Raw genomic sequence first — 13,642 nt, forward strand, 5'->3', positions numbered from 1 at the left:
CAATAAACAATATGGGAATCTTTACTTCATCAACTCTGTCAAAGTGTGACAGTGAATTAACTATATTCAACTATTCAAGGTAACGACAAGATTATATACGATTTAATAATAATCAACCAAATCATGTTATATAACCTTCTTCAGTTCTTCACTAACTAAACCCTATTCCTAGTAATCCTAGTCTACGACTCTGTTCAATATCTACTGACAATTCTAAGCGATTGCTACGAACGCGCTGGGATACAATTTTAAGAGAAACCATAGGGACGAGAATTGAGACGGACCATGTTTTTCCTTCCTATATGTCGTATCATTAACCAATCAACCAGACCGCCTTCAATTCCCATCTCTGTTTCCTATTCACCCAATATCAATCAAAGGATCTCCCTCCATTGCACCCCAAACATTTCCTTTCAACCTTGCATCCAATTCAAACAAGTCATTTCGAATTCATGTTTCACTTTTGCTCTCAGCTTATTACACTTTGGATATGTACTTTCCCCAAGTACATGCAATAAGTAGAATGAGTGCCAGTTATACTGGAATGATCAATAACAGAAAGAAAATGGGTAAACATCTGGAACACCAAAAGTAGATGAATTCGTTTTAACTGCAAACTTGAAGGGTCAATAAAACTGCTCAACACGATTTTTAAACAACAAAATACGAGTACAAATCAAATGTGCAGATAAATCTCAGACAATCCTCTCAAGCTCCCTGGCATAACTGAGGGTTTGATTGATGAGAAGCAGAGACGGGATTTCCTTGCTCGGTTCTGACTCTTTGGCTTTCTGGAAAAAAACACATCCATTCTTCATCTCCCAATCAGGGTGTTCCTGGAATTAGCAGTCCAATTATGTTTTTAAAACGCACAACAATTAATGTTCAGTAAACCTGGTTACACACTTGAACCATACATTAGTTCAAGTGTTCAAGTTCTCACAGTGACGGTTCTTTAAATTTGCGAAATTGTATACATGCCAAAAGAAGAGAACATCTAAAACAACTTCTTATCAAAACATCTTTACTATGGTTAACATATTAACACAAGTTTTTCATTAATCATGATCTGATTATCGTCCCACCAAGTAAACTTAAACTTTATGCTACTAAAAAGCATACCTCATTGATGTAATCTAGTAAATCCTTGTCAGAGGAGAACAGCAACATTTGTTTTGCATCATTTAGTGAAAGAGAATCATAAGCTTTTTCACTACATCCAGCTATTTCATCCCTGCAATTATCAATAAATTATTTAAACGTCATACAAAGATAGAATGGGTAAATTGCATAGACTAGCTACTTAAGGAATTGCACCTCACAGTCTTCGCCAGCAAGTCCATGAAGTGCACATAAGTTTCATGGGGGACCGACTGTCTTGCAGTCAAAACACGGTTGTATGCTCCCTCCATGAAAGATTGTTCCAGCTCTACAGCATGCTTAATGCAAGGACTCTCCAAGGCAGTTGATGAAAGCAACTCCAATTCAGTATGGAATTCAGCTATCCTGTTCTGGACAAGAAGTCTCAATAGGTTGAGACCTAAGATTGGATATTCTTGTGCAGATTGAGGAATACGGTCCCTGTTCAACAGTAAAAACAATTAATACATATGGAAAGAAAACATACAGACGAGAAAATTCGATACAATAGTGCATGCCAGACTAAAGGCAACAGAGACAAGTCAGACAAGTGCTTATAAATAAGCATAGCTGTTGCCTGGATTCATGTTAGTGGATTGTTACGGCGCACTTTAGAGTTTACGAATTAAGAATCAGAGTATCACGTTATGGAATCTACATTCTTGTATACGCTCATTCAGTGCAAAGCAACGGTTCAAAGGAAAGAGCATCACGCTATGGAATCTACATTCTCGTATACGGTCACTTAGTGCAGAGCAACAGTTCAAAGGATTCATCATCCTTTCTCTAGGATATCAAAGTCAAACAAGCGTAAGATGGTATCTCAAACATTCATATTAGGTTGTATAGTTATGATGGAATAAAGCAAAATAACTCCCCAAGCTGGAGACGCTTTGCTTAGTATAGTTTGTTTTAGATAATGACAAGTCTTGCTTTAATTTCATCATGCCTTAGAATGTGTGTTCTTCTAGTGTTACGACTATGCTTAAGAGGTTCAAAGGAGATTCAATACAAAAATACGGTTCTGAGAGAATACAAGTCATGCAGTATGTTTTATAAAAGTGGAGAACGAAATGTGTTTTGGAGCAAGCAACTCATTAACGAACGTGTATTTTGCTAATGCATCAATATCTCATACAACGTTTCCTTACCTAAGAATTCATCTTTGAAAAAACAAACTTAAAACGTTTATAATATATTTTCTTTTGGAGTGAAAGTCAGACAGCATTTTAAGATACAGTTCTAAATAATTCAAAAAATTCGTTTGGAAAAACTATTCTTGAATTGGCTTTACTTCCCTCTTTCCACGGCTGGAATAATGCGGCTAGCTGGCGTTGAGAACAAAGCTAGACATGAAGTCATTCGAAACAAGAGGGAACAAACTATAATGAAAACTCTGCACTCGTACCTGGACACGGATTCATTGTAGTTCCCATTGTTGCTCATAAGGACACTAAACACTACAGAATAGACGATGGGATTGATTTCTCTCATGGTAATTTGGAAGATGTCTACATTGAGCAACCTTCTTTCGCCTTATTACCAAATCATGTTTCAGATCACCCAAATCTCTTTATGGCAACAAACAAGGCCCAAGAGCTTGGTATAAGAGTATCAAAATTTCTTTTGGAAAATGGTTTTCATACGAGGCTTAGTTGATATAAAACATTGTTTATTACGGTCGACGAGAAAGAATTGTCAGTTGTTAAGATTTATGCTGATAATGATATCAGTTTGGAGGGGTTAATGAATTGTTATATACTCCCTCATATCCACATCGGACTTCTTACGATTCCAAATTCCCCTCACCTATTTGTGGGCCACGGTTATTTTGGTGTAGACTAGAAATATGTACACTTTCCTGATCTTATTAGCTCAGAGTTCAAGATGAGCATGATTGGCATACTAAGATTTTTTTACTCCAAATCAAACATATAGACATGTTATAATGATTTTTTAACAAAAGCACATTGAATACTTGCTAAGAAAATGCAGGATGAATAATGCCAAGATTTAGGCACCTCTGTCCTCCACGTCCAAGTTGGATAAAGGTGACAAAGGTAATAAGTTGAAGAAAAGGTATGGTTTACTCAAAGTTACACGGTTCGGGGTTTTGTAGGCTTAGGAGTTCAAGATTAGCACATTGCACAACAGAATGTTAGGGCTCTTACAGAATCGAAGTGAGAAGGGGAGGACATGAGTATAACCAAAGAAGTATGGCGAAGCAGTGGAGGAATTATACAAAAAGGAACACAAAGTTAAGTTCACTAGTATTAACAATGACCCTATAGTCCAGTTTTTGGGTAGTGCAATGTGGGCCTTAAATTCCTATCCTTTTTAGGCACATGATTTTTCATAAGAACTTCCAAAACTCACTTTAATATTCAAGTGGTCAAGCCCCAAGAGTAAGGAGGTCGACAATCTTTTAGGAGCTCGCAACTGCCAAATCCTATAATGAAACCCATTTAAGTGCAATCAAGCGAATATTTTGTATATGATTGGAATGCACGAACTCTACTTCTGGTACCGTATTCATTGCCATTTCAATCTTAGTGGGTACTCGGATGTAGAGTGTAGTCTAAGCAAGTTACGTAATTAGTAGTTGTAAGTTGTAACTTGTAAGGAAACATGCGGGACCCTGCCTCATATCATGGTTGTCCAAAAATCAGAATATTTTAACTAATTGCTTCCCTCAATTAATGAAGGTATAAGGTGACAATGGATTACAATATGAATATAAACCGCGTGCCTTCTATGACAATATATCGAAGAATCACATTCAAGAACCAAGAATATTGAAATGAAACACCACTTTCTTCGTGATCATGTAGACAGTAGAATAAAGGAATGTCTTAAGTTTTGTAAAACCGAAGACCAACTAGCTGGTATCTTTACTAAACCACTCGTACGAGCACAATTTGTTGTTTAGAAATTGGTCTAATTAACGACATCTAATACGTATATCATACTTCTCTTGATTGACTACTTAGGAAAGGCCAAGTATAAAAATTATATGTGTCTCTTATGTCTTGTCTTGAGTCTCTGAAACTAGTTTAGCAGCATCATGCTATTTCCAAATTTGTTTTAGAATTAAGTAACAAGTGTCAACTGTCAGGTTGATTTGCCTTCAGAAATATTTCGTCCCTAATTTCATCTATAAACTAAAGCCCCTTCTAATAAAAGTTATCACTATTCTACCCCTATCCGCACTCCCGAAATTGACCCCACCATTATATCCTTCCTTCCCATATATAAATCCCAACAAGACTAAGCCCTCTTCAGACTTCATCTTCTACCATTGACCTTCAAATCCAACAAGGGTGGAAATTAAGATCTGTGTTAGACCCTATCTTAGTGAAGTCAACAATTCAATTTATTCATTCGACAAATAATACCCCCATATAATGGGTTGCTCATAACACCTTCTCCGCAAAATCGACCACCCTCACACCTTATGCATACCCAACCCTTTCCTCGCCAACAACCCCAAACCTTATACCACGGCCAACCCGCACCATCAACCCAAACCTCAGACCACCATCAAACCCTCACTTAAATCCAAACCTAAACCTAAATCATCACCTCCACCACACCGACCTAACTCATGCTCTAAGTCCCTAACCCAATCCCATTTCACTATCCTATCAACCATAATTCGCCGCTTGAAATTCCCAGAGCGTCATCTCTAGCCACTAACAAATCCACTTTGTAGTGTGTTCCTAATGTTGGGTCTACAGTTCAAAACGAAGAAGAGGTTGTTGTTCGGCCTCGACCTCGCCGTAGTCACAAAAGGACTGGATACACAGATTTTAGACATACGCACCTGAATTAAGCTGCATTTCTTAGTTTGCTATGGTTTAACCGAGTATATATGTTTTCCGGATACACGAATTTCACACATATCGATCTGTATTGAGCTACATTTCTTAGTTTGGTACATTTAAGAACAAGACATCAATGGCTGCAATTCTTGATGCAATTTCAAAATGAGTCATCTAGAAACAACCTCTTTCTATTGTTAACACAGATAAGGTTACATATATGCAACTACCTTAAATAGCCATTAAGGGAGTTCTTAAGACGCTGAGGTAATGTTGTTTCTATTGCATGTTTGTGGACAACCCTTCCAACTTTCTAAAATCCACCATCATAGGAATAAAAAAGAAGTGAACCTAAAGCCTCTGATCTCTCTACTAGAGAATGTACATAGCTAGAACTGAATTCAAATAAATATTTGAAACAACAGGCAGTACCTGGCATCAGTGTAATAAGGTTTCAACTGGCAGAAGTCCCTCTCAAACGCTTCCTGATCTTCCATCTTGACACTCAGAACAACAGCATGTTCATATATGTCTCCTGTGTATTGTACAGTCAGTAATAATACAACTCAAATAGAGTAAAACGAATGGAAAAACAAGAATGAAGGAGAACGCAGAAAAAGAAATAAGAAGAACAAGAAGACTATAAGAGCCAAGAAAGTTACTTGCTAATGTCAGCTCATGGACAGCATTAGGCGTTGCTTCAAACAATGGTGGAAGGCTTCTAAATTCCGTGAGTAATACCTATCACATGAATACCCCAATATTAGACGGAGTAAGCACCAGTGAAGTATGTCAACAGGGAAAAGTAATATTATTCTTGTGCAAAGAGGCTCAAAACATCTAATTTATCATTAGGTACGTCCAAAACTCTGATGAGCATTTGAGCATTCTGTATTCAGCCACAATGGCCACTGCCTCGGTGTATACATGCACCATAAAGCTATAATACATGCACAAATTGACATTCTTCATTTAATATGATATCCATTTATTTAATTTCACTGAGCTCCTTCTTTCCCTAGCGAGTTCCCATTAGATGAAATGATCCACCTCGCCCACAAAACTAAGAATTTGTGCAAGAACGATTTCTTAAGGGTCTGTTTGGATAGGAGGATTTGGAGGGAAAGAGAGGGGAGGGAAAGGAAGGGATGATAAATCCTTTGTTTGGTTAGCAAAATGGAGGTGGAGGGATTTTGAGGGGAGGGAAAATGAATCCCTCCACTTCCCCCCTCCAAGCCAAATTATTTCCTCTCCAACAAAGGCAAGATTTGGAGGGAAAATGACCTCCTCCATTCTCCCTCCCCTTCCCTTCCATCCCTTTCTCTTCCCTCCTTCTCCCTCCCCTCCTTTTCTCTCCACTTTTGTTATCCAAACACACCCTAAGGGTGTGTTTGGATAGCAAAAGTGGAGGGAAAGAGAGGGGAGGGGGAAGGAGGGAAGGAGGGAAGGGAAAGTGATAGAAGGGAAGGGGAGGGTGAATGGGGAGTGGGTGTTTGGATACAATTTCCCTCCAAATCTTGTCTATTGTGGAGAGATTTTGATTAGGCTTGAGGAGGAAAATTGAATCCCTCCAAATCCCTCTCCATCCATTCCCCTCCACACTCACTTGCTATCCAAACAAGGGATTTTAAATCTCCTACTCTCCCTCCCTTTCTTTTCCCTCCAAATCTTTCAATCCAAACACACCCTAAGAGATGTTCCTCCTCTTCCCCGCGAAAATCTTTCAAAAAACAATTACCCTTGCACCTCAAAGGCTCCAGCCTAAAGCGGGTAAATGGGTAGGATGTACGCAAGCTTAATTGTTTCCAAGATACTTGAGTTTGAAGAACCATATAACTTTATTCCAGGATATCCCAAACACAAGAACAATGAATCTGATTCTATCTCCCAGAAAATTCTATCTCACAACTTGTTTTCAATCCTTTCCTTAGATTATCATACCTGAAACCCTAAGGCATAACTTACAAGATTACCAAACCTACTCCACTAGGGATGTACCCCAACATTAACCACTCGTTTTCAATAATCCACCTCACATGTTCTAAGAAAGGGTTAACTACATTAGATTTAGGGAATGAAAAAATAATTCATTGAACCAAATCGGATTGGGTCTGATTTAGGGTTTGAGCAGTAAAATGCAAAATGGGGGAGGAAGTAAGTGTAATAATACCTTAAGTTGGGAAAGAAGACGAGTACAAGTTTCGAAATCACAGCGAACCAAAGCAGCTTTGAAACGTTCGAATGTCTGAGAAACCTCTGTCAATTTTGGATCCATTCTCTTCTTTCTTTACTTTGTTGCTTGCTATTAGCTTCTCTTTTCTTCTCTTCCGTTCTCCAAAAACTTTCCTACGCTTTTATACGATTCTACCGAAGCCCATCATAATATCTTTGATTTACCCGATAGTTTTTTTTTTTTTAATGTTTTTATAATTTTTTTGTTGTTCGGAGATAAAAGAGCTTGCTTCTTTGTGTAATTTAGGAGGAGATATAAAAATCTATCTAATATATAACACAAATTCTTACTTAAGACGCACACTATCCGTCTTAAAGTGTAGACGGATACCATTTTGTGAGACAAAATGCCCAAATAGGTGTGAGTGGGAGGCACATGGGGTTGTCCCCACCTTGTCCCCCCTATTTGTTTTGTGAGTGTAACTACCCGTTTCAATATTCGACCCGTCTTAAGCAAGACCAACTCAATATATAAAAGCTAGGTTTTTTCCTGGTTTCTTATTGGCTCCTGATTTTTAGGGCTTGCAAAAAATATTTTTTAGGTAGGACCCCCCATGTTTTCATACCTATTTAATTACTCACCAATTCTCATTGAAGACGGATACTTTTCGTCACAAAGCTGAAGACGGGCTAAATGTCGCCATTTTAACGACAAAATGTGACCATTTTAATGACAAATTATTATAGCTTAGGAAATTGTTCTGGTAACTTTTTAGGTAAAATGGTTACATTTTCGTCTTAAATGGGTCACATTTTACCCCGTCTTCAGCTTGTGACGAAATGTACCCGTCACAAGCAAGACGCTTTGTTAATTACTATGTATCAGATTTCACGTAAATACAATTTAACGTAAATACAATTCATTTCATAAATTGTGAGAGTAGTAAATAAAATTGAAATTTAGAGTATAATTCTTTCCTATAAATAATAAAAATAAAATTTAAAAATAATAAATTCAGATACCTAAAATTTGTGTAAAAGGAAAAACTTGATAAAATTAAATTTAGTTTATAAGTGTGTTTGTACTTAAACTAGAACTAAACCACTTCGATCCAAAGTTTGAAAACAAATACTCCCTCCTATTCTACATAACCCTCCCCTTTCATGGAGGGCACGAGAATTAAGGGAGGGGAGTATTATATGATAAAGTATTGGAGTGAGTAGGAGATTGGAGAGAGGGAAGATATTGTATGATTAAAATAAGTATTGTTGTGGGGTAAGGTGATTAAAATAAGGATTGTTGTGGGGTAAAGTGATTAAAATAAGATAAAGTATGAGTATTGTGGGGTATTATTGTGGGGTGGGGTGATTAAAATAAGTATAAAAGTTTGCTAAATAAGGAAATAGGGAGATTATTGTGAATAGACGAAAAACGAAATAGGGAGAGTTATTTAGAATAGGAGGGAGTATATCCTTAAAAATTTGGCATTTATATATTTAAGAAATTAGTTAAATTTTTAAAAAATGAATCATATAAATATATGATAAATAGATAAAAAAAACTTGAGAAATCGAGAAACGGAAAAAAACATAAGAAATCGTATACACGTAAGTACACTGATATAAAGAGAAAATTATATCAAAATCGGGAAAAAAATCACAATAATAAAATATTTATTGGTTCTGAAAAAATAGGTTGTAGATTATCACTATTTGGGAATTGAACTCATACCAATATTGTAACACCCCCATACTCCAAGTGCCTTACCAGGACCACTCAGGTATAAGGATACTACTATCTCGGTTACCCGAGGCATGATAATCATAAGACAATAACGAAACAACATTTAAATAGTATAACTTACGTGTCGAGTGGTAACTTACGTGATCAGGATTGACTGGTTGGATGTGATTACGGGTCTGTGATATATATAAATGTTTGTGTGAGGTTTTGACCTCACAAGAAGTGGTATGGTGTGATTATTATAAAGTCATATTTGAATGATAATCATAAGACAATAACGAAACAACATTTAAATAGTATAACTTTAGTGAAAGGTTTACAATCCAAAACCAAATCCCAAAATACGGGTACAAGTTCTCAAACCAACTGTCTAATCAACTAAGTGCAAAGTTTATTAAACTACTAAGCTACAGCGGAAGACTTCTATCATCAGACAGTGGCAATCCCAGCAATCCCATGTGACTCAACTCAAACCTGCTCAATTACTGCTCACCATCCCCGAATGGATCACCGCAGGTTTTAAAAACAACAACACGGGGTCAGTACTAATCACACAGTTTATATATACATCAACAATACGATAAACAGATATCTCACACCGTCACACACACAATCACACCAGTCCCATTAATCTCAATCACCGATCGTCCCTTTGGACCGACCACGCGATGGGGGACCGCAGCCGTACCCACCAAATCCCCGCTCCTCATATTGAGCGATTTCCCTGTTCATTAATGTGCACATCCCCTTCCGTGGCGGATTCCACGAAGGGCGTGAAGCCACTCCCGCAAGTGACTCCACTCAGCCGAGAACGCATCTCGAGAACCAGAGAACAAACAATTACAACAACAACCGTCACAATACAATTACTACATTAATCAATCAATCTCAACACATCAACAATCATCTCATTATGGGACTAATACTGAGTAGGGAAACCCTACCTGGAAAGCACAACAATCAGACGGTCTCAACAATTTGTATCAAAATGCCTCTTCTACAAATCCTCCTCCTATCATACATACACATAATCACTACCAATCATTATCTACAACAAAACCCCCAAATCCCCATATTAGGGTTTAACCAACTCAAAGGAAAAACTATAAAAACAGTACATAGATCTTACCCTCGACGCAAGGATCACAAAGATACAAAGAAAGGTAGAATCCGGCCTTCCAAGCTCCGGGATTTGCTAACAATGCGATTAAAGCGAAGAACGTACTTTGTTTTCTCTCTTGACAGTAATTAGGTTTTGAAAAAGTGTTTAAAAACAATGACGGAAGTAATATATACCTTAATCGCATAATTAACAAAACCCGAGAAATAACTCCCCGTAAACCGGCTACTCGATCGAGTAGCTAAGGTACTCGATCGAGTGCCCCCTTACTCGATCGAGTACCCACGTTACTCGATCGAGTACCCAATAGGTCAGAAACTATTTTAAATCGCAACTCCCCATTACTCGACAGAGTAAGGCCTACTCGATAGAGTACCCAAAGACTCATAAATCCGTAGTATTACGGTCTTCCCTCCTTAAAAAGAACTTCGTCCCCGAAGTTCAAACCTCAACAAAACAAAGACACTCCCACAACACCTCCGACTCAACAACCAAAACAAAACTCAATATAAAACATGTTACTAACCCAGACTCATCCCAACAAACATACCGACACAACATACAAAAGGGGTATAAAACTCTTAAAAACTCTTCGCGGTCATCTCCTACCCCCTAAAAGAAACTAGGTTACGTCCCCGTAACCATACATACCTGATCAAAAAGGAAAGGGTAACGCTCTTTCATAGCCTCCTCCGGCTCCCATGTAGCTTCCTCGGTCTCGTGGTTAGACCAAAGGATCTTAAGCAAAACTGTTTCACCACTCCTAGTCTTCCTAACCTTTCGGTCAAGAATCTGTTTAGGAACCTCAAGATATGATAAGGACTCATCTAGCTCTAAGCTCTCTGCCTCTAACACATGTGATGGGTCACTCACATACTTCCGCAGCTGCGATACATGAAACACATTATGCACTCTCTCTAACGCAGCTGGTAAAGCCAGACGATATGCAACTTCCCCAACTCGCTCTAAGATCTCATAAGGCCCGATGAACTTCTGACTCAGCTTGCCTTTCTTCCCAAATCTCATAACCCCACGCATAGGAGACACTTTCAGAAGAACCTTATCCCCAACCTGAAACTCTATATCCCGGCGATGTAGATCTGCATAACTCTTTTGCCTATCCTGAGCTGCTCTCATCCGTTCCCTGATCATCTTAATCTGTTCAACCATCTCATGTACCATATCTGGTCCTAGAACCACTGCCTCAGCACTATCGTCCCAACAAATCGGACTCCTACATCTCCTCCCATATAAAGCCTCAAACGGTGCCATACCAATACTAGTGTGATAGCTGTTGTTGTAAGAAAACTCTATCAAATCCAACCTCTGTTCCCAGCTACCACCAAAATCCATCACACAAGCTCGTAACATATCCTCAAGAGTTTTGATCGTTCTCTCAGTCTGTCCGTCTGTCGCAGGATGAAATGTTGTACTCATCTTCAAAGTTGTTCCCAACGATTCCTGCAACTCTTTCCAAAACCTTGATATAAATCTCGCATCTCTTTCAGACACTATGTCCTTAGGAACTCCATGTAACTTAAGCACGTTCTTTCGATAGGCCATAGCCAATTGTGCTTTAGTCCATGTATCTTTCATTGGAACAAAGTGAGCTGACTTTGTCAGTCGATCCACTATTACCCAAATCATGTTGTTACCCTGTTGACTCTTTGGCAAACCCACGATAAAATCCATAGAAATGGACTCCCACTTCCACTCAGTCATGTCAAAGACCTGAATCTTACCTTGTGGTCGTCATTGTTCCCCTTTAACTCTCTGGCATGTCAAACAACGGGCCCAAACTCATTTGTTGTTTCTTTCTTCATCCCAGGCCACCAAAATGTGTTCTTTAAATCCTTGTACAACTTGTCACCACCTGGATGTACTGAATATGGTGTACTATGTGCCTCTGTCATGATAGTCTTTTTCAGCTCCTCATCATTAGAGACACACCACCTACCGTCAAACCTCAAACTACCATCTGTGTGAATAGAGAATCGAGACACTGTCCCTTTCTCTACTCCAGCTCTCCACTCAACCATCTTAGGATCCAACGCCTGTTTACCTCGAATATCATCATAAAGATCAGGCTGCACAGTCAAATCTCCCATGACATCTCCTTTCTACATCATTTGTATCCCAAACTTCGCTACCTCATCTCTCAACCTCATCAAAGATAGAGCTGTACACAAAGAATGCACACTCTTTCTACTCAAAGCATCTGCAACAACATTGACTTTCCCTTCATGGTAGATAATTTCCATGTCATAATCGCCAATCAGCTCCATCCACTTCCTCTGTCTCATGTTCAACTCCTTTTGAGTGAAGATGTACTTGAGACTCTTGTGATCCGAAAATACCTTAAAGATTGCTCCATAAAGGTAATGTCTCCATATCTTGAGAGCAAACACCACTGCACCCAACTCCAGATCATGTGTAGGGTAATTCTCCTCATACGGCTTCAATTGCCTAGAAGCATAAGCAATCACCTTACCGTTCTGCATCAACACACATCCCAACCCATTCTTTGAGGCATCTGTATAAATCTCAAAGTTCTCGATCCCTTCAGGCAATGCTAAGATAGGAGCTGTGGTCAAACGCTCCTTTAATGTTTGGAACGCCGTCTCACAACTCTCATCCCAACGAAACCTGTTCTCTTTCCTCATCAACGCTGTCATGGGTCTAGCTATCTTGGAGAAATCTTTCACGAACCGTCTGTAGTATCCAGCTAAACCCAAGAAACTCCTGATCTCAGCAACATTCTTTGGTGCTTCCCACTTTGTCACTGCCTCAATCTTCGCCGGATCCACAGCTACTCCCTCCTTAGAGATCACATGCCCCAGAAAAGCAACTTTCTCTAACCAGAACTCACACTTGGACAGCTTAGCATACAACTCATGCTCCCTCAAAGTCTACAACACAATCCTCAGATGCTCCTCATGCTCCTCCTTAGTCTTAGAGTAGACTAAGATGTCATCGATAAACACCACCACAAACTTGTCCAAAACGTCGAAGATTCTGTTCATCAAATCCATAAACACGGCCGGTGCATTAGATAACCCAAACGGCATCACCACATACTCATAATGGCCATACCTCGACATGAAAGTTGTCTTTGGTATGTCCACCTCTCTAATCTTCACCGATGGTACCCCGACCTCAAATCAATCTTAGAAAAGGCGATGCACCACTCAACCGATCAAACAGGTCATCTATCCTTGGCAAAGGATACTTGTTCTTCACCGTCACTCGGTTCAGCTCTCTGTAGTCTATGCACAACCTCAAACTCCCATCTTTCTTCTTCACGAAAAGAATGGTGCTCCCACGGCGATACACTAGGTCTAATGTATCCCTTCTCTATCGGATCATCTAACTGTTTTCCGAGCTCCTCCATCTCTTTAGGACCCATCCGGCACGGTGCCTTAGAGATTGGCCCCGTCCCCGGTTTCAACTCAACGGTGAAATCTATCTCCCTCTTCGGTGGCAACCCCGGAATCTCCTCTGGAAAAACATCCTCAAACTCTCCCACCACTAGTATCTGATCAACTGTCGGACTCTCTATCCGATTATCTCTCACATGGCACAAGATCAAAGGACATCCCTTCCTCAGATAAGACTTCAAAGTAACAGCTGCAATCAACTTAACTT

At 39.2% G+C, this 13,642-nt stretch overlaps 1 protein-coding gene across 1 annotated transcript; it reads right to left on the reverse strand.

The window, feature by feature from the left end:
- Positions 1–524: 524 nt before the first annotated feature.
- On the reverse strand, positions 525–7,456 carry LOC141653734 (26S proteasome non-ATPase regulatory subunit 8 homolog A-like). The gene is made up of 6 exons (XM_074461580.1): positions 7,132–7,456; positions 5,624–5,702; positions 5,394–5,496; positions 1,318–1,581; positions 1,123–1,234; positions 525–836 (listed from the first exon to the last, which is right to left on the reverse strand). Exons 1-6 carry the CDS (start codon positions 7,234–7,236, stop codon positions 696–698), a joined length of 804 nt encoding a protein of 267 aa, XP_074317681.1. The 5' UTR covers positions 7,237–7,456; the 3' UTR covers positions 525–695.
- Positions 7,457–13,642: the final 6,186 nt, after the last annotated feature.

Source organism: Silene latifolia, chromosome 4, assembly GCF_048544455.1.
Source record: "Silene latifolia isolate original U9 population chromosome 4, ASM4854445v1, whole genome shotgun sequence".
Classification (NCBI taxonomy): domain Eukaryota; kingdom Viridiplantae; phylum Streptophyta; class Magnoliopsida; order Caryophyllales; family Caryophyllaceae; genus Silene; species Silene latifolia.

Excerpts from the sequence above, each read along its gene's own strand:
- LOC141653734 (XM_074461580.1), bottom strand. The coding sequence starts at position 7,236 with ATGGATCCAAAATTGACAGAGGTTTCTCAGACATTCGAACGTTTCAAA. Across the intron at positions 5,703-7,131 it reads GTCTTCTTTCCCAACTTAAG|GTATTACTCACGGAATTTAG; the intron begins GTATTATTACAC and ends TTCATGTGATAG. Across the intron at positions 1,235-1,317 it reads TTGCTGGCGAAGACTGTGAG|GGATGAAATAGCTGGATGTA; the intron begins GTGCAATTCCTT and ends TGATAATTGCAG.